Raw genomic sequence first — 22,479 nt, 5'->3', positions numbered from 1 at the left:
CATATTTTAATTCAGTTACATTTAAATAAATGACATGTTGTTTGAGTTTAATAGATCTACTTTGCACTAAATTTTAACTGGTTATTATGCATAATCATGTCTAATTAATTGAGATCAAAGACTGTAATTTACTCTTAAAAGAGACAGTGATTTGCACAGAAAATTAGAAGAAAAAGAAAATCAGAAAACTGTATGCTGAGTAGCAAGAGATTATGTTGTGTTTATAAAGAAATAAAAGCAAATTTAGATAAGATTATAATATATTTTGGAAGACTTTACTTGCACGGTTGGGTTCCTTTTGAATTAAACAATTCTCCTAGGCAATAGCATTTCTGTTGTTGATATTTTTCTGGGTAATAGTGATTTGGAGTTTTGTATAAATTACCTGTTTAAACAGGCATGCACTGAAGTCCTTTTAAGTAGAAAAGTACATCCAAAACTGATATTATTATAAAGCATTGCTAATAATATAATGGATGAAAAATCAAAGGGTGAAACTTCTTATTAAGAAAATGGCATTGTTCATAAATATAAATATAATTGTCCTGAAGTTAGGCATAGAATATTAGAATGTTAATTTTGAGTTTCTAGATTTTGTTTCTGACGCAGGTGGCAACTTAAGATTGGAAGCAAGACAGAGCATCTTGACTAGGAAATATTTAAGGAAACAAGATGTTGAATATGATTATTTATTACTGATTTAATTTCCGTATACTTAGTCAACAATTATGCATATTATAGTCAGTTATCATAATTATTTTCTCCTCTCATTTAGTGATTGTAAGTGTTACAATGTGTTACTATAAAAGCACGTAAATCAATTTATGATAGAATATTCTAATCTAGTTAGAAACTTTGAATTCAAAATTTAAATGTATAATCATGTTATGAATTAAAAACTTAATTTTGTAAAAAAAAAAAAAGGAAAACTTTAGTTTACTTGAATTCAAATAAAATGGTCCCCGAAGAAAAAAAAAAATCCGTGTTCCATGCGTGCATTTGTAACAGAACAGAATCATTCAATAGAAAGCAACAATATTCCAAACTTCTCCTTTGACACTTTGCATTCTCTTTGAAAATATTATCTTATCTTCCACTTCATATGTTAAAGATAATTTTGACAATTAATAATAAGTTCAGATAACATGAGTGTGATTAATTTACCAGATACATTTATATTATATATTAATATAAATAATGTTTTATCAGAACTCAGAAAAAGGATAAGGTAGAAGCCAAAAGCCACATACAGAAGTAATAAGGAAATCAAAATGACTGAATTTGATGTGTTTAGAAAGTTGTTACAGGAAAAAGAAAGTAAATGGATGCAGATTACAGTGGATAAATAATATTACAGGAAGCAAGAGGCTTCCACACTAAGTCTAAAACACTAGCACATGGACTCAATCAGTTTCGTGTCATCGTGTAGAAAGAAAATCTTCACCTTTCACCTCTGTATAACATACAAGTATATATACACATGTCCATAATCATCTCAGCAATCTTTGCAGGCTTTCAACCACATGGTGTGTTGTGTTTTCTGCAACTTCACCTTGGTAAAGCCAAATTAATAATGCTTGTTGTGATCACAATTCAGAAGTGTAGACTTTGGTTGACCCAAAATGTATAGAATAGTGGGGAAAAAATCAATCTTGATCCTTTTATATCTGAGGCTAAAAATGATCAGGAACAAATAGCTTCCACTGAGAGTTTCTTCATGACATTTGGACATGGATCTCCTCCAAAATTTTCAGGTGACACTGTTACTGCGCACCAGTTTTGTCCAACACAATTCTGCAACAACAAAGAATCCTTTAAATGAACCAACCAAGTAACAATAACAGCAATATCATAAATGGATTATTTGAATAACATTCCAAAAGTGAGAAAGCAGAAGGCAATACCCTTTGAAATGCATCATAAGACTTGTGAGCATGACAGCTTCCTTCATGGAAGTTTCCACAAGAACCCAGTGGAGTACCAAAGCTGGCAAATTTGATGGATGAGATTTTCTGTCCAGGGCTACATGATAAATGAACTTTTGGTCTCACAGGTGGTTTGCCAGCAACTTGCATCTGATAACTTATAAGGTTAGGCTGCCACTCATAAATATCAGCACAAACACTATCTATATCCCTTCTAACCAAAAAGATTCCATCCGGATCTCCACCTAGCTCTTCAAACACAACCAATAAATTTCCTGTGGGCTTTAGCCATGACTGAGGAACATGATACCTGCAATTACCCACCAGTGATTAGTTTGTCATCAGCATTACACAGAACTTGAGAGCATGTTATATATATTTCTCACTCACCATCTTTGAGAGGCCTCGCCACAGTTGCTTCTGCATTTATTCTCATTGTAAGTTCCAGCATAGTCACAATAATCACAGGTACCAGAAGCCTTATAAGCAGGCCAGTAGCGGCCAAGATTCTGTCCATTTAACCATACTTGACCCTTACCCATGCTCCCCATGTCTAAAGCCAATGGTGCGGTGCCAGCTGGTGCATCGAAAGTTGTCTGTAACAATATTAAAAAACATTGTTCCTTAAAGACCAGCCTCCCAACAAGTTTGTTGAAATTTTGGGGTTTAGTAGTGAAAACAAGAAAAAGAGAAACTACAGAGTAATTGACTTGATATACTCTAAAATATTCTTATAGAATCATAGATATGATAATAGTGTAATGAGATATTTCCAAAATATTCTAATATGTGCAAGTGCAGCCCAAAGGTTACAGATGTCACGTGATATATTACTCACTTTGTACCAAGTCAAAGGCTGTCTTCTAGAAAATAAAGATCCCTCAATCCACTCCACTGAGGAACTTCCACTGATAGAATGGAGACTCAAGGTTTCACCTTTAAGACCAACCTAAACAAAATACACAGTTAGATCAACTTCAAGCAAAATCAAGATAAAAGCGTGGTGACTGTTTGTGAAAGAACCTTGTAAGACCATTTCTGCCAAGACAAGTCCCTTCTCCCTTCGTTGAGACCACTTAATGATATTGGGCCAAGAACACCGGCATTCCATGTTTCAAAATGAGGTCCAACATTCTGCTTGTCAAATACAGTCATGATCATAATCCACAGTTGATGATACTGAAAAATCAGCTTAGAGTGACTAGCAAGGGTGCATTCGACAATATCTATTTTGTATGTGCGTGTGTGTGTGTGTGTGAGAGAGAGAGAGAGAGAGAGAGAGAGCGAACCGGGAGTCCGACTGCAACACTTAGAAGAGAGATCTTGTTAATACCGACTCTGAGCTTCACTCCTTGACTAAATGTCAGTTTAGGGAATTCTAAGCTTCCATATGAAGTTCCTGATCAAAAGGAAAATAGGGTCAATACTGGACAACTATTAACTTCCAATGTAAAATGGTGTAATTAAACTGTTCTGAAAAAGAAAGGTCCTAAGACAACTAGATCTATGCCTCTTCATCCCAAGCACGGGGTAAATTACTCAACGAAACCAAGATTCTAGCATTGTTTCAATGCAATGTTCTAATTTATTGAACCCTCAAAAGGATACAGTAACTATTTTTAAAGAGTTGCCACTTCTTCCTCTTGGAAAATACTTAGAAAAGATAAGGAAGATAGCTGAAACAATTCTTGTTTGTGTGAATTAAGTAATGCTGAAATTTTTAGGCCATCACATTATGCTCCTCACCTGATAGTTGACCATTTATAAAAACATGCAAAGCATGCCCAGCTGAAAACACGGTAAGAATAGGATCCTTTCCGTTTGTCAGAAACCCTTCTCCGGAATCAAGCACAACACTAGAAAAGAAAAAGCAACGCAAGAATAAGATGACGAAAAGCAAAATAGATAATAAGATTAATCAGTTGTGTTCTAACCAAAGATTTAAAAAATAAATAAAATTGAAGGAGAATGCAGACTTGTATTACTCACTCTGTAGAGTACCACAAGTAGTCAGATAAATCTCTTGTTGTATTTAACTGCTCTAACAGGCCAGTCATGGTGAAGGAACTATCCTCAGTAGTAGTAGTTTCTTCATTGAATGATAGCCAGGAGAGTCCGCCATGAATAGGAACACCAGTCATCTTCATCTGGGCACTCTGAGAACCGACCTGTACAAATATTTTTGAATTGTTATTTTGGCTGAAATCTACCACTTAAAAATTTAGTAAAATCTCATTTTTTTTTTCTTTTCCTTTCACATATGTTAGTTTTCAGAAAACTAAAAAGCAGATTTTCAGGCAAAACAATAACAAAATACAAAAGGTTACTAAATCCTCTCAACCACATGTGCTTGGCCAAGCTCTTATGTACCCCAAATCTTCATTGCAAATTACAGATATCATAGTTAATCTACTGAAATAAATATTTTTCCTTTTTCTCACCCTTGCAGTGTTATAAATAGTGTGCTTGCAGTCAGGAAGAATGCTTATAGACCAAGGAGGCAAGTTGTAATGCATACTTCCAAAGGCCACTGTTGCATAAGATTTTGGGTTATAGTTTGCAAGGAATGCAGCACAAGCTCCTGACTTTGCTTTAAACACATGAGCCTGGACATTAAGGATGAAATATACAAATTCAGTCATGCTATAAAGCATTTTATACAGGATTGATAAATCTCTTTTCACATCACAGAATCAAGCTATACCTCTTGATAGTTTCCAAGATTTGTTACAGTAGGATCTCCTGATACTAAGGCTGGTTCACACATTTTTATTGCTCTGTGTAAATCCTTCAGATGACCCCACTTTGGTTGTCTGAGCAATCCTGCACAGGGGAAAACACAAAAATGAGAATAAACATATACTGTCAAATATTTGAAGCTCTTCAAGTACAGTACATCTCTAAGGAAAAGGACCAACCCACGTATGTAGTACAGGCCCAACTTTCAATTACATGTATCAGATTTTCATTTTCATAGCAACACATTAACAAGAACCAATACAATAAAAATGTACCAATCAAATTCATTATTCACAGGACTAATAATACAGACAATTGCTTTGGATATTTGGATAACATTAAAGGAACAGCAGCCATGTTCTAATTTGTTACGTCTCACAAAATTAAGGAACAGAGGAGGTTTCTAAATTATATTTTGATATTTATTCCCTGTAGGTCCTACATAAAAAGCGGAAAAAATATATTAATTATAACATCAGTACTTATTGGTCATATCAGGTATTTTGAATCCTCTGCGCTTACCATATTCATCAAGTGGTGCATCATAATCATAGCTTGTTGCAATAAAGGGACCACCGGCAGTTCGACCGAAGTTTGTTCCCCCATGATACTGAAAGGAACAGATAAAAGCACTTAGATGAACATTTAAAAGGGGTGAGCAAACACATCAGAATCAATAAATAATGAAGTTACCATGTAATAGTTTACAAATGATCCTCCTTTCTGTAGAAACCTTGCAACTGAAAATGCTAAGTCTTCAGCAGGTCGATAAGGAACTGGACCTCCAAACTCCGTAAACCTGCAATCATAAAAGAGGAATAGAGGGATTGAATAATCATGCAATGTATCAGCTTGAATGTTTCTTATTCTCATGGAAACTAAAAAAAAAAAAAAAAAAGAAACAAGGCACCAAATACCAGCCAGTCCAAGCTTCTGTCCACATCTTTGGCTTGTAAGCCTTGTTTGGAGAGAAATAATCACAGTAGAAGCCATTGCAAGTGTTAATCTGGCAAACATTTTTATTTGAGATTAGAAGTCGAATACTTGGAGGCATAAAGGAATACACCAAAAACAGAAAAATTGAAGTTTCAAATATGACCGTCTAGTATTCCCTCCCAGGATAGAGAGTTATGGACAGTAGAGAAACGAGTCCACACAAGATAAAAACATTTTCTCACAAAATACATTTCATCTAAACTTACAAGAGGATCAGGAGTATCATCCTGCTTGCACATGATCCATGGAACCCCAGTACCAAGTCCCATAGCCATCTCTGCTGCCCATTTTGTATAAGATTTACCCGCAGCACCAATTTCATACTCTACAGGTCCATATTCATTTTCAATCTGTACAAAGATAACAGTCTTAGTACACATTTCTACTCTAGTCAAGGAATGAAAAAACTAATCACTAAATAAAATATAGCATATAACATACAATACAATTTAAAGCAAGGGATTCGATAGAGTAGATCACTAGCAGCATATTTTTTTCTACCTGTGACATAATTATTGGACCTCCCTGAGACTCGTATAACCTCTCCGCTTTCATCAAATCAACAATCTTCGTGGTAAACTTTTGCATTTGATTCTTTAGTATGGCAGCGCAAAAAACAAAAAAGTAATTAGAAGGTACTCACAGTGAAAAAGAAAAGATTGAGAAGATTTATCAATTCTTAAGGATTAAGGAAGGTTGGAATCTAACCTTAAAAGGTTCATTGTCTGTTCTGAAGCTGATTCCTGGAATGTACTTTAGCCAAACAGGGAAACCCCTGAAAACCAATCAAAAGAAACCTGTTAAGACATTTCTAATTTGAGAGGCACCAAAGTTTCTGCAAGGAACACGTTCACTACCCAAAGTTCCACTCAGCACAGACATAAGGACCAATCCTGAGATGAACATAAAGGCCCGCTTGCTGCACCAGCTTTATGAACTTCACCAGGTCATAGTTCCCCTCAAAATAATACTGCAGCAATCAAGAAAGCAACAACATTAATTATTCCACAATTCACATACTAACCGTGCAGTGTCCAAGCAATGCAAGAAAGAAAAACTAGAAGCCACCATTTAGTAGTTTGAGTTACCTTGCCAGGTGAAGGCTCGTGCCCATTCCAGAAAACATAAGTCTGAATCACATCCAACCCTCCCTCCTTGGCCTTCTGAATAAGATCTGGCCACATCTGAAAACAAAGGAGCCCCACGAGTTAAAAACGCAAAAAGGGAGAAACTTTAACCCACCCATTTCAGAAAAAGAAGAAAACATGAGGACCCTGAAGCACATTTGAGAGTAAAAATACCTCAGGGGTGCTCCTTGGGTAATGAATGGATCCAGAAATGAGGATCCTTCTCTGGCCATTAATGGTGATAGCCTTTGAGTCATAAGACACTGAGGCCTCAGCAGAACCAGTGAGAGAACAAACAAGAAGCAGCACCCAGCTCCATATTACGAGCTTGAAGCACATCACCATGATTCACCTTGATGCTACTGGTTATTCTATTCTAAGCCCACAGAGGGAAGAAGTAACTACGAAGTGGCTTTGGTTCCCTTCCTTTCTCTCTCTCTCTCTCTCTCCCTTATTATTGTTATTCCTCACTTTCCTTTTTGAAAAATGATGATCAGAATAAAATAATTAAAATAACTGAGGATGCAACTTTGCATAAAATATTAGTTACATTACAATCTTCTCTGTGACTTTAATTTGAAGATGTTTTTTGGTACGAAATGGAGGTTCTCCTTTTAAAGGGTTGAGCTGAGCAGTGAACTGGTTGGATTTGGAGAGAGAGTGGGACCCACTTGAGTGAGCTTTGGGACCCACCACTTGTCCTTACGCACACCTGACTCGGACCTAAGCTTGAACCAATCCCCTTTTTTTCGGTTTTTACCTCTTATTTTTTCTTGCCTTTTCCACCCTCTTAATAATTAATAATAATTAATAATAATAATAATAATAATAATCTCTGTAATTTATTCGATGTAGTGGAATATTTATCGAAGATATGTAATTGAAATTAAAGGCGTGTTTGGGGTAGTAAGAAGCAAGTTGCCCCAAAACTACCACTTTCTTTTTTGCGACAAGGTGAAAGATTCCCCAGCCAATCCCATTCTGGTCGGTTCCTATTTTCTGTCATATGTTTTTTGTTTCACTTAGCTTCCTTCCCACGCGCCTCCGATTATCGTGACGCCACTCCTTTATTTTAATTTAATTTAGACAAAATTTATATATATTTTTCTATATAACTATGTTTTAATTCGATTTTATATAAAAAATCAGCTTAATTTTAATGCCGACCTTCCTCGTGAATTCCTTGGGATTGTATTTTAATGTCAACTATACAAAATTATTTATTTAAAAATATTATTTTTCTCCAAATTACAATTATCTATTTTGATATGTCACTAGTTTTCCTTTTTATCCAATTGTTCTTTCATGTTTCTTCCCCAAATCTTAGTGATTTTTGTTTCCTAGGATGATTAATTAGTTATTTTAGCCGTTTAATGACAATTATTTTTTAAAATAAGTATAATTCAAATGTAATCATCACAAACAAATAATGACGTACAACTGCACATACTTTTTAATAATGGGGTTAGATGAGCTTAAAATTATTTACAAACTTTTTAATTATTACTTTTTAACAGTACTTACTAATTATTTCTCCGCCCTCTTATGTTCACCGCTCTAATAATTTCCACGTGTTAGGTTTGTTTTCTTTATCTTAAGTTAATGTAGTTTTTTTTTTTTCAAAAATTTGAAAATGAGAAGAAAAATAACACAAATTCACGAGAGATAGTGTGTAATTTATAACTCAACATACAAATGTGAAATAGAAATTTTTGTTAAAGTTAAATTTTAATCCTAAGTCAATTCTATCAGATCGATTAGTAAAATAAAATTTGTAGTTATATATATTATAAATTGATATTATTTTTAATCTACGTAAAATTTCTAATAAATTTGGTCAAATTTTGTTTATATCTGAAATATTTTTATTATTATATCATCTAAAAATTGAAATTAAATATAATTTGTTTTTCTTTTTTACTTTTTTGAATATAATAATTGATTTTTACAATATTATTTGACGAATTTGCGTTTTGAGAAAAAAGACAAGAAGCACATTGGTTAAACAAAAAGCACTTAAAATATGTGTAGGACACTGCCTTTGTGGTGAAGGCAAATAGATGTGAAAGTGAAACACAAACAACGTCAGCTCCAAGCATCAAACTCTTGTTAACAGCAAAAGGTGTGTTTAATTGAATTTCTAAATAGTTTATTTTATGAAAAAAATAAAAAACTTACTCGATTTAATAAAAAGTAAACATTAAAAAAAATATTGTATCTAATTAAAATAACAATATATCAGAAAAAGTGACAAGATTCAATTCATTAAAACATATGAAATATTTAAAATCATATAATCTTAATGAATTATTTTGTTGATTGAAAAATCATAATTTTTATTTTCATTTTTATATACATTTTTTAAAACGGCCATAAGTAAATAGGAGGAATTTTTCCATTTTTTTTAACTTTTTTTTCAAGTCAAAGTAAAGCTATTATTTTTACATTTAAGTAATTGCTTTTTGTTATTTTTTTTGCAACCAATATTCAAGATATCATTTTTATTATTATTAGCGCAAAGAGTCACCGTCTTCCTCTGTATTATTTTAGAAAATAAATTATATATATATATATATATATAATTGTTGGATAATTTATTTTTATTCTTTTTTAATTTAAAAATATAACTATAAATAAATAAAAGTATAAGATGTGTATAAATGGATAAATTTTTTATTTGGGTTTTATAAGTTACATGTTATTTTACATACTAATTTTTTTTAGTACATACAATCATTATAAACACTTTCAAGAACATGGTCTATATCTACTTAGGTTAACAAAACGAAAAATGTAACAATTAGACATTTCATGAAAAATAGCAAACGGAAAAAGAAAAGTTAGTGAAGAAATAGTTACCTGTTCTTTATACTTTTTGTTTATATTTTTTATTTTAAGAGTATAAATTTATAGATTGTCGATCAGATGATACCTTTCAAAGACATTATATGTGTAACTTAATAATGGTTCAGAAATAAATAAATATGTTTTACATGTAAATATTTTAAAATCATTTATCACTTTATTAAAAAACTGTGCAATTTACAAAAAATTTGAGATTAAAAACAATAATTTAATGTTATTTTATAAATATTAATCGGACGGTTAATGAAAGATTGATTAGTTATGCAGTACATTATTAATTATTTTTCGATGTTAGAAAATTTTAATAATGTAAAATTGATTTATAAAATTGGTAAATTTTTCTTATCGAATTTTTTACTTCTAAGTGTTGTTTATTAGTTAATGTATTAATTAATGAAGATAAATAATTAAGACATTATTATTAAAAGTTTTATATGAACTAAAAATAATACTAATTTATAATATATAAATAAATATAAATTTCATTTTATACATCAGTTTTATCGAATTAAAATAAATTTAAATTCGGATTAAAATATATTTAAATTATACTTTGATGAAAATTAACTAAAGAAATAAATTTGGGAGGCAATAATGTAGGTTGTTAGGGTAGGAGTGAGAGTGTGAAGTGTTAGAGATTAAGGATACCCTAATCACTTAGTATGGAGTAGTTGGTGATAGCTGTGATCTATTTATTTGACTTCTAAGGACACATGGACCCAAATTTCGCCTCTTGCCCTTACTTTTTATGACCAACAATACCATTTATTGGAAGCTACCACAAAGCCAGCTAATATATTCTATTTCAACCACAAACCCTAAATTAATGTAATGCCTATATTCATCACATTTATAAACTCACCACAATCTTTCTCCAACAATAAGTCAATTATATAGTACACCACGACCAATCACCAATTGCCTACATCCATAACCACATGCACTCACTCTGTCTAATTTTAATTTAATTGCATTCACTTATTATATAATTAATTCCAATGTCCTGTTAATCTCAGGAGTTTACATTGTTTTCAATCATTTCCAACTGTATAACAATAATTAAAAGAATATCAATTTATGTTATATAATTTTTTATATTATATGATAATAAATTAACTTGTTAATTTAGTACAATAAATATTGATATGTTTTGTTTTTAATAATATAAAAAATTTCAGTTTCACTATAAAACTTTTATTTTTGTTTAAACCTTTTTAATATTGAAGTAATTGAATAAGTGTTTGATTTTTAATAATTATTAAAATAAAAATTAACATTAATATATAATTAATTTCAGGAGAATTATCAAAACTTTAAATTTACAATAAAGAAATACATATTAATTTAATTTTTTAATAAATATATGTAACAATAAATAAAAAATCAAATTTGTATTCAATTATTTATAAAGTTTAAACAAAATTAACATATAGTACCATTTTTTTATTATAGTAAAAATAAAATATGTAAATATTTATTATATTTAAGCAACTACTTTCGCATACCATTAATAGGTAATAATAATATTATTTTCCACGATAATTTAGAAGTCTAATAAAGATACGTGCAAAAAATGTTTATTTGATGCTAATATTATTTAAGCAACTACACACGAATAATAATATATCCTGCCATTTATATTCGATTTTTTTTTATCTTAATAAATTGAGAACAATATAACTAATTAGGATGCTAATTTTCAATTGTAACAGAAATTAGGAAAATGAAAATATATTCAAATATAAAACTAATTTTAAGAAAATACAATAATTCAATACATATATAAACGTGAAATTAATTGATAATCTATGATGCTCAATCGCTATTAAACTTCGTGCATTTAGAATGACTGGCAGAATATTATGCACAATTCATAGGTATTAATTAATTCACGTCACGTGTTAAAAAAGTTATTCTAAAAGTTACTATTTTATTATTAATATAGAAATTCAAGTATTTGATTTACAATTTAAAATTAATTGAAATTTATTTCGTTATTAAAATATTTAGCCGAGTTCCATATCCACCGCACTAGTTGAAAATTTTAAATGTTTTTTAAAATAATAATATATTATTATTCTTTTAGTCGAATAATTGATTGGAGAAAATATTAATTTTAGTTTAAAAACTAATAAAATACATATTGGAACAAAAAGACGCGATTACTTAAAAGTAAACTGATTTTAAATTATTTCCTTCCCAGGTGGGAAAATTTAAATTATAATAATTTCAAAAGAAATTACTAAAGTTGTTATATGATAACCATTGTACGACTCGGTTAGTTAAATTGGACTGAAAATATTTAAATGAAATTAAATGTGTTTTAAATTATGCCCAAGTAAACTGAAAATAGTTTTTATAATAATCCACGTCTATAATTTTAAATTTCAAGACTAACATCCTTTCCTATTTTCTATTTTTTTAAAACTAAATTTTCCTTTTAATATTTTCCACTCATATATGCATTTACACATTGTTTCTGTTGCATTTAAGCACTCATAAAAAGAAAATTACGGTCGAAGCATATGGTCCCGATGGGCCATTACCTATGGCCCATTATTTCTTTTATTTGGACTTTATCAAATTTCTACTTAGTTCCATTATCTACTCTATGGTCTTCCAATAGAAGTTGTACCAAAACACTTGTTTGAAAATTCAAAACTTTATCATATTTTAATTACCTTTTTATCCTTAATAAATATTAAAAAAAGGTAAGACCTAATGTGTCATTTGAATGTGAAAAGCAAACATATGTGTTAAAGGATTATGTTTTTTATATGTTTACACAACATCTTGGTATATAGGTTAATAAAAATATGAAAATGTTATCTATGTTGAAAAGACAAAGGAAATATGAAGAGACTCGTACTTATCTGAAGGGATGAAAAAATGAGGACAGAAAAGGATGAGAATGACACATAAGCAGAATATGCAGAGACGTCATGGAATCCATAAGAACACTGTTGCATTAAGTGTTGGCAAAGGCAAAAATGGTTTGAGATAGAAGGTGAGGAAGGCATGCAAATCCCAAAATCATGGCAAGCTATCTCAAAAAGGATGAGCTTGCCACATACATTCTGTTGTGGCATTGTTGCTCTCCCAATCAGCATCCTTAGTGGCTTTATCCATAGTCTAATCACATTAAACAAGACCTTAGTCTAATTACATAAAAAAAATTGATATTATTCTCAATCTAAAACTTTAAGATAATATGTTTATTAGTCCAATCCCGTAAAAGATTAATACTAAGATTATTGGAAGATAACAAGTTTATTCGAAAGACAGAATTCAACTACATAAGAGATTGATACTATTCTTAACTCAATCTTAAGATAGTAAATTTATATACTTCATGTTTATCTGGTGCTCCACTTTACTCTATGAAATTTAGATTTACACTTAAATTTGTATCATCATGCACATTCCAAAATCATGATATCTCAAAAGGGATGAGCTTGCCACATACATTCTGTGGTGGCATTGTTATTCTCCCAGTCACCATCCTTAGCCACTGGATTTGATGTTTGGACCCAATGCTTAGTACAACACCACATGTGATTACTTCAATGTGTGGGTCCAAAAAGTGCATCACTGGGACACATGACAACAATTCACACTATACAATGTAGGATAAAATGTGTAAGGATGATGTCAAACTGCAACGCTCTTATACTAAATTCTCTGACACTATACAAACTATACTAACAGATTCAAAAGGGTATTTAAATTTATAGAGATGTAAGTGTAAATCATTGATATTTTCAGGTTATTTTATGAAAGCATCAGAACCTAATTAATGGCGTCACATTGGCGGTTTGCATTTATTAAGTAATAGAACAGCAAGATTGTGTAAGGGATTTCTGTAGTTGAAAAGTGTCTATCGTGCTTTTCTCTCAAGCACTATGTTTATTTTAAAGTTTGAGCATGCATGTGTTTTGCTTTTCAAAATATATAATTAGGATAGAGATCATGGTGCTGCCTCTGCAATTATCATTATTCATTTGATTGAAATTTCAAAGCAAAAGCAATCACTTTTTTGGTTTTCTCTTTTTAGTTTCTCATGAAGTGTTGTTGGGGTGGTAGATGTGATGAGTTTTCCTAATGTTAAGACAATTTGACTTTCTGTTGTCTCACACTCCTAAAGCTACAAAGCAAACAGTTCCTTTTTAATCAGTGCATCAATGTCAATGCTTATTTTTGGATAATTGGTTGGTAGGTATTTAATTATAGTAAAACAATATTATCAGAATCATCAAATTTGGCTGGATTTTGAAGAGTATCAAGGGTCTCTATTCTCATCAAGTATCCTTTTGTTTAGTTCCAGATAAACAAACTTTTTAAAGAAAGCCAAGTTATTGTAATTTTTAATAATTTTAATTTTAATGGTCATACATATTGAACATGCTCAAGAATATGACATCGACCTTATCTTATTCTTTTTATCATATTTATGTTGCTGTCATGACTCGTTATGTACATGTATACCAAACCTATTTATGGTTTGTGAGAGAAAAGTTGTGTACTTCAAGAGCATAAGGAACATGGCCTGAGAACATCATGTACTAGTTCAAATCTTCATTCTACTTTTTTGTTATGTCTGTCTGGAACCAAAATGTTTGACTGTATTATATTCAGTTGGCATAATACTTGCATTTTTGGTTCAACAATGTCAGAATACTATATGAAGTTTTGAAGTTCCTGGCCAAACGAACTACTTATGGAAAACTCAATAAGCAACTTGTTCTTTTCCTCTTACTCATGTTATGTTGATATGGGACCAACCACATCTTCTTCTAAATAAGGCACGTTGTTTTTGCTAAATGTTGTCAGTTACTGACTGAATGAACCAAATGTTCCATTAACCACACAGAATTGTGCATGAGGATAGCGTTGGCCAAGTATGTCCTTATCAACCTCTGGACCACCCTATAAAAGAAAACAAATTCTGCAATTGAATTTTTATGAAAAGGTAAAAGAGCATTCGTCTCTTAATGTGATAATGATGCTGCACAGTGTCAGCTTCACAATACAAAGTGCATTAATTTTATTGAGGTGAGAGTATAGTGTAAAATAAGTAGGATTGCAAAGGCAGTTGGTGGCTTAATAAGTACCCCCTTGGCATGTGGAGGAGGAAAATTATGAGGGTAGAGTGTTCATTGTGGGTTAGAACACTTGAAGCTAAATATGAGTGTATTATTAGTATTGAAAATATCGATCAATGAAGAGAAATGGATGAGAAGGATAATGATAATGATAATGATGATACGGTATATTATTGTTGAAAGGAAAAAGTCTCTTTTAACAATTTTTTTTGACAACGTGACAGTCTATGATTGGTCTGTTTTAAATATTTTTTTAAACATAAATTTAAACAGATCAATAAAATGATGACACATGTCCTGTTGTCAAAAAGTTATTAAAAAAGAATTGTTAAAATATCATTATCTTTGTTGAAAATCTTTTATCGATAAAATTATAATACATATACAGCATTAGATGATAACACTCACATCCTCTGTTATTATTTTGAGTCATATCTACTCGCCTTATCCATTACCTATGTCACACATTTTCCTTCTTGGATAGAGTTTTACACATCTAATGTTGTGGGTGTTCGTAAATTTATCACATTTGTTTACTTTTTTTAAAAGGTTCCTCCATATTATCTTTTGCATTAATTGTCTTTCGCACAAATATTTGTAACTATAGAAAATGCTTTAATTAATTAAATGAAAAGAGGATAGAAATTGAAACTCTAATAATTTCAAGAGTATAGTACAAGTGAGGTAGATAAATAGCTAATAAATTTAATAGATTTAGTTAACTGATTTTCTGCGGAGTAGATAAAAGACTAGAAGAGGTAATATTCCAAAGTAATAATAGTACAAGTGATGCATTGGTCTCACGTCTTTGGTATTCTACTAATTGAATTCACATACGAACTACCAACTCAACTAAATTCGAGCAAAATTTGCTAACCCTAACAGAAATCTACCATACTGAACCAAAAGTTTCGCTGCATTACTTCCTTCTTCTGACTGAACCCATTTGAAAAAAGATAAATTGCCAGCAAACTATGATGCCACGACCTTTGTTCAACATACTGTTATAAAGGAGCTTAGAGGCTTCTGATCTGATCTATATGGCACAGAAAGATATGCTGTTGGAATGTGGCTGTGATACAGCATCTCCCGCCAAAGTAAAAAGAGGAAGTAATATATGTTTTGTAGATGAATACAATGATACGAACAAAATCTTCAGAAGTTGTTTTGCCTGCTCCTGGGGAAGATTGTCTGAAGATCATATTTATCTATTGTTCAATTCATCTGCCTAGAAGAGGAAAAAAAAAAGGCAATTATCAGCAACCTATACAAGAACATAATACCACATGTTTGCCAACACTTGACGGATAGAGGCAACATCATGAATGATCAATGTTCAAGCCTACTACATAAGAGCAACAAGAAAGAGTTGCCTGTATTAGTTAGATATGTTGTTCAACAAATGCAAAAAAAAAAAATAACCTTGTTTGAAACATCCTATTGATGTTTAGCAAGGGCAAGTGGGCCTGACCCACCACCAATTTTATAATTAAAATTCAAATGAAAAATAATTTAAAGAATTTTTTTGCATTACGTGCTTTTGAAAGATATAATACTATTGTAATTTAAAATCATTATTACTTATGAATTGAGCTAAATGCAAATGTAATAATCTTTTCCATTTATAATTAGAAATATTAAAAATATTTACATGGTTAAGTTATATATTCAAAAAAAAAAAAAACACTGGTGGGCTTGTGTTCTGTAGTGGGGTAGACCAGAGCTCTTAGCTCGTCGTGTTGTTGGCCCACCATAAAAAAGGCCGAAGTGTCCCCTTTGGCCACCCTTTTCAGGCTCTCTAAAAAATCTCATAAATCTCTCTATTGCCCATGTATGCTATATATGTATTTTAATGATGCATTATACAACATCTTGCTACAACATAGTATTATAGATTCCTTCCCATGTCCTATCATGTAGAACAATCTGGTAGCAAGTAGCAGGAAAACCAGTTCATGACTGTGTGCATAAAGATTTGGCTTAGTCAACAAGAGGTCAAACATCCCAAAATACCAATCGCTTTTTTTATGTATATTTCAATTGCCAGTTTCTGTGGTTTCTTGGTTTATTCCAGTTTAATGCGATAAGAGAGTCAGTTTCTACCAAATTTCAACTGGGAAAGCAGAGATTATACGAGAAAAATAATAGCAAGCGGGAGTGGATGCATGAAACTTACTATTATTTCTTCAATATTCAAAGTCTCTGAAGAGTCAACTGAGAATCCCAACTCTAGCATTAGCTTTTCCAAGCGATTCACATTTGTCAAATACAGATAACCAACCTAATTCAATGTCTGTGTCAGAGAACAGGCTGGAAACAACTTTCAAATTATAGGAAATAACTTGTTTCAGATTATTCTTATTAAATACTCTGATTTTCGATTACAAACGAACAATAACAGTAGATGGATATGTAGCAACGCACATGCAAGAAGAAATCTCAAAGCATAATGTGGCAACTAGCCCTTATCCTTAATAGTTGACTGCGCTACATAAATTGTACAAATAAAACAATCATGCTAATATTTCATATAAGCTTTGTTTCAAAGAGTAAGGCTGCAGCCTGGAAATACATGCGTATGCGCTAAAAAAATGATAGCCGTTTCAGTTCGAAATACAAATCTTTAGCATAGAATCATACATTAATGGTCACAATCAAATTTGACTAAAATCAATCATAACAGTCCACATATGATTATATGATTAAGATTTGTTGTTCTCAAAAGAATTATTTTCAGGCTTAAATGTGGTTTTAGTTCTTTTGAAATACCATATTTTCTCATTTGGACTCCCATTTTTTAAAAGTTATAATTCAGTCTTCATAATCATACTTTTTACATTTCCTATATAGTTTCTTTGTTAGTCTTCCATTCACTTGGTTAATTAGAAGTTTACATGTCTCAGAGGAATGGATGACCAAACTTTTACTTCGATCTTTTTGGACCCTCCAAATATCACAGTTCTTCATGTACTCCCACTTTTCTAAAAGCTTCTATGTCAGGTGTAGCGGCCAAACTATAAAGTTTTTTACATGTAGGCCTCAAAATAAAGTATGATATAATATTTTTTGTAGACTAAGAAAATAATGTCAAACATAGGAGCCAAATTTAACACTGACAAACAGTAAGAACCAATCTGTAAGCATGTTTCATAAAAGGACTAAAATGAAAGATTTTTCATGTTGGACTAAAACAAAAAATGGTATCCAGAATAGGGAAGATTTTTAATTATATATATATATATATATATATATATATATATATATATATATATATATATATATATATATATATATATATATATATATATAAGAAGCACGACGTGCTTTAATAGTAATCTCAGCAAATTATCATGTTACAGTTGTCATCACCATTTTAGAGTTAAACAAATATATAAAGGAGATTCTCAAGAATCAGATAGCCATTTTGTGCAAGATTTATATCAAAAGAAGAGAAAATTCATAGTTTGAAGGCACTCACTAATGTTTCTAGTGAAGATGCTCTGCTATACACAGCTGTACCAGCACGTTTTTTGGTCTTAGTTTTGCTGGAAACTATGTTTTTTCCCCATCGAAGAACATCCCTGCAATAAAGATCATTAAAAGCATAGCCAAAACAAAAAAATTTAACAGATTTACCAAGATCTGCCAATTCCTATCATGCTGGGAGTAACCAGCACTGCATTAGCATAATTGAAAGTCAGTTCCTTTTCCTTCTTTTCTTTTTTGCAATGTTTACTGTCTATTGGCTCCATCATCACAATGGTTCCATCCAATCATCACCATGTAGAAACCACCAGACAGACTGAAATGTTAAATCTAAATATAGACTCAAATTTAGAACATAAATTTGATCTAAAGCTAACCAAACCAGGTTTTTTATTTTTTTTATTTTTAACAAAGATCCGAGTTCCAGGACCTCAAGACAGACTCCATAGGAAAAAGTAGAATCTGTGAAATGAGTTTTTATGATTCAATAGCAGTATTATTTGGACTCATGCCATTTAAACTAAGGCTCATGGATGTAGATCTGTCCAGTGACAAACCAGAATATGGCTTTGTACTAAACAAGGATGCAATCCTTTTGTGGAAAATTTCAGTTCTGTACCAAAAACAGTACTGAAGTGTCCAAATGACTTCAAAGTTTGAAGCATGCCAAAACATTTATAAAGCAATGTGCTAAAATGGCTACAAAATGCAACAATACGTGTATTGTGGTTTGTTCAATATTTGATGCAATAGTTGTATAAATTAAAGGGATTCCCTTAGTAATTGAGATAACAGAATAATTATTTCCACATGAATTAATTTTCAGGGCATTTTATTTTGTAACGGAGGTCTTTATTAACCACCACTGTAATAGAGGAGTCCATATTCTCTACTGTGTTTTTTGGTGCTGTCCTCTGCTGAGTACTAAAAATACACTGATGTTATAGAGAGACAAGTAGAGAATTCAAATTCTAAACTAACAGAGACACCATTGAGACCTAAAAGTAATATATTCTAACCTCTCCTGATCTGATAAGAAGTTACTTTCGACAAGTTTCTGCAGCAATGCATCCTGAAATGAAGAATCCATAAACAGTTTAATATGTGCTATAGTTAGATTAGAATCACATTTTAATTCACTAGTAACAATCAATAAAATTTGAGGACATCACCGCCCATCTGTAGCAAAATGTGATTCTAACAACTGAGATATGTAATTCTAACAATGAAAAAAACTCGTTCAACAAATTCAGCCTTGGGAGAAAAGTTTCTGAAGTTTTCAAACAAGAGTTAGGAGGAAAAAGTGTTAAGCACATGATTTTATAACAAAAATTTCAGTAGTGTTGACCCATATTATTTAAGAAAACTTTGAAAAACACAGATTTTTTAATACAAAAACTAGTTTTAGGAGCATGTGGTTGCTCTTTCTCCTTTTCCTTCTTTTGTTTCAAATACTAATATCCAAGAACATATTACAGTAGAACTTTAACTAAAAAGTAACTTATAAGCTTAAAAATTATAGAATTACCAAACAACCTCTATTAAGTCTTATGTTTAACTTTAAAGTACTTTTAAGCTATGAAAAAGTTGGGCCAAACGCCACCTTAGTGAACTTCTTATGTTCCCTCCTTGAATTGAATTCTATTTTTTTCTGCTACTTAAATTATATCTCATTATCATGGTCCATGATTTACTTCTGGTGATGAAAGGATTTACTTTGTACAGCTTAACACTATGTATGGAGCAAATCCTATATGCATTTAAAGCTATATAAGTATTTGCAGAGAAATCGTGAGTAGTACCGAAGGAATAAAGTATCACGTTATTCAAAACAGAAAGATCTATATGTCTATAACAGTAGATCAAGCTAGAAAAAGTACATAAATAAATTCCTAACCCTCAATTAGGTGACAATAAAATCTGACAGATTTATAGATTAGAAAGAAGAAAAAAGAATAATGGAAAAAATATATGCCCATAAAAAAATACTATTATTCAAGATTTAGCATGTTACTTATCTAATTCCATTGCATATATGGTACATGAAGATAAAATAAGCAGTAAGGAAAGAAAATATACTTGAGCCTCACAACGCACAACTGCCATAACCCGAACATTGTATTCTTCAATACTTAGGGGAGGAAATAAAAAGTGCCTACGAGCGTATAGCTGCATGTTCCAAACATAAGAATTGTAAGAATTTCACTGAATAAGATATCTGGAAGTTCTAAAAACATAAGAATGGTAAGAATTTTAATAAATACAATTTATAATATGAACTAGGCAAGTCTATTGACTGTGTTCAATTGCATAGTGGATGACAATTTATACTTTTTCATCAAAAAATTAAAATTATAATAGATTTGTAGACTTATTAAAACTCTTGTGCTTGGCAACCAAAATTTTGTGGGTAACAAATTCAATACTTGACCAGATACCATGTTTTTAATTCATAGTCCATTCATATTGTAATTCTGCATTTCATCAAAGTAGTCAAATTCAAATTTGTCAGGTTTCCCTTTTAGTCCAGAAAGCACATTCAGTCTTTGTTGTTGCCGGTTAACAATACACAAGCAAAATTACTTATAGCCATGGTTTTAAATTGTGGATGTGGTCATTGTTTTGTGTTGCAATCCTTGAGATTGTGGGAAGCTGCAGGAAAATGCAGTTGATGCAGCTGAATTTGCAGTTGTGGACCACCATTTAAAACCATGCTCTGGCTATTGCATATCATCGATGTTAAACAGTGCTAGCATAACTTTGGAACTAGGCACGACCTCATGGCTAGTACTCAAAAAGACCAACTTCCTTGAGGAAAATGCTCATTTGATCGATAGGGAAATCCAAAAACAGAGTGCTAAAAAACATACCGAGCTCAATTTGTGCTCTAATAGTAAATCCTTAACAGAATTTATTCTTTACTTTTTCAGGCAGTCATAAATATAGTTTTCCAAAAACACAGCTTGAAATTTGGAGCGAATAAGCTACTAAAGATAAGCACCAAAACAAACCTCGTATATGCAATCGCCGATGTAGGCCAGAGTAGCAGCGTTAAACACGGATCGAGGCTTCACCACTTTTGGTGGAGTTGGCAGCCATTTCTCGTATCCTAGATAAGTTTCGTCTTGCTCTTCTTCTACATGAGCTGCAAATATGTATATGATTACTATGAAACATGGAAATTAAAGATAACTGGAAACAGAAAGGAGGAAGAAAGAAGGACAGCAATACCTATAGTGGGGAGAGGAGTCGCGCGCTTGAGAAGATCAGAAATGTATTGGTCCCTCTTCCGAGTAATTGGTGCAGCGGAAGAAGGAGTAGGAGTGGAAACGATGTTCTTCTTAAGCTTTCTGGGAGCGTTGGGGTTGTAAGGGAGTCTCTGTTTTGTGTCCCATGAAGCTCTCACTGTAAATTTCAGAGAAGATAACGATGACAGAGAGAACAGAGTCTCCATGGTGGCACAACTCACATTCCCCTTCAACTCACGCTGGTGATATTTCTACATCCGGGTTTGCTATTGGCACCCCCTTCGCTGTTCAAACCGCCTGGTGTGTGTTATTTTACTTTTTTGTCCATATTAAGATTTAATTGTTCCTAAGAATAAAATGGACATTAAAACAAGTTTTTATTCAAAATCAATTTCTGTTGGTATAAATAATATAATGGTACAAATAAAAAATATAATATAAAAATATAAAAAATAATTATTATCCATCATTATCAATATTTTATCTGATAAAAGGATAAAATAATAAAACCTTTTCTCAGATAAAAATAATAAAATTTTATCGTATGAGTAAAAACGTAAATATTTTATTTTTTTATATATATTTTGTTTTCCAATTTTATCTTACTTTTTAAATTAAAGTAATTATTAATCGGTTTTATTTTTTGGATTGTATTTTTAAAATTAAACAATTTTGTATATGATGATTTTTTTAACTTAACATTTTTTAAAATTAAAATAGATATTTATAGAAAATTATTTTTATTATAATAATTATTTATATTTACTTTAAAAATTTATTTATTTTTTATCATAAAGGCACGTGTTTTCATTAATAAATAATAATAATGATTATTTGGTTTATATTGAAGATATTAAAAAAATTAACAAATAATTTGGAAATAAATATAAGAAAAGTTAGAGACTAGAGAAGAGGAAATAAAAATAGATAAAACATAACAAATGCTATTAACTTATTTATTTATTTATATAGAAAGAGGAATATAAATACT

General features: G+C 31.1%; 2 protein-coding genes across 2 annotated transcripts; both read right to left on the bottom strand.

Annotated features, from left to right (window-relative positions):
• Window positions 1-1,255: 1,255 nt before the first annotated feature.
• LOC106762258 (beta-galactosidase 1) lies at window positions 1,256-7,358 on the bottom strand. Its single transcript, XM_014646054.2, has 19 exons — window positions 6,962-7,358; window positions 6,749-6,844; window positions 6,518-6,630; window positions 6,369-6,435; window positions 6,162-6,254; window positions 5,867-6,010; window positions 5,582-5,670; window positions 5,358-5,463; window positions 5,187-5,274; window positions 4,630-4,748; window positions 4,367-4,531; window positions 3,915-4,093; window positions 3,672-3,781; window positions 3,215-3,324; window positions 2,949-3,059; window positions 2,764-2,874; window positions 2,316-2,521; window positions 1,905-2,235; window positions 1,256-1,794 (listed from the first exon to the last, which is right to left on the bottom strand). The coding sequence occupies exons 1-19, from the start codon at window positions 7,130-7,132 to the stop codon at window positions 1,684-1,686; spliced, it is 2,520 nt and encodes an 839-aa protein (XP_014501540.1). The 5' UTR covers window positions 7,133-7,358; the 3' UTR covers window positions 1,256-1,683.
• Window positions 7,359-15,439: 8,081 nt separating this feature from the next.
• Window positions 15,440-21,724, bottom strand: LOC106759917 (mini-ribonuclease 3). The gene is made up of 7 exons (XM_014643302.2): window positions 21,472-21,724; window positions 21,252-21,385; window positions 20,320-20,409; window positions 19,260-19,312; window positions 18,233-18,335; window positions 16,931-17,035; window positions 15,440-15,982 (listed from the first exon to the last, which is right to left on the bottom strand). The coding sequence occupies exons 1-7, from the start codon at window positions 21,692-21,694 to the stop codon at window positions 15,959-15,961; spliced, it is 732 nt and encodes a 243-aa protein (XP_014498788.1). The 5' UTR covers window positions 21,695-21,724; the 3' UTR covers window positions 15,440-15,958.
• Window positions 21,725-22,479: the final 755 nt, after the last annotated feature.

The sequence above is a fragment of the Vigna radiata genome, chromosome 5 (assembly GCF_000741045.1).
Source record: "Vigna radiata var. radiata cultivar VC1973A chromosome 5, Vradiata_ver6, whole genome shotgun sequence".
Lineage (NCBI taxonomy): Eukaryota > Viridiplantae > Streptophyta > Magnoliopsida > Fabales > Fabaceae > Vigna > Vigna radiata.
The sequence above is the reverse complement of the archived record's forward strand: the minus strand, read 5'-3'. Positions and strand labels throughout refer to the sequence as shown.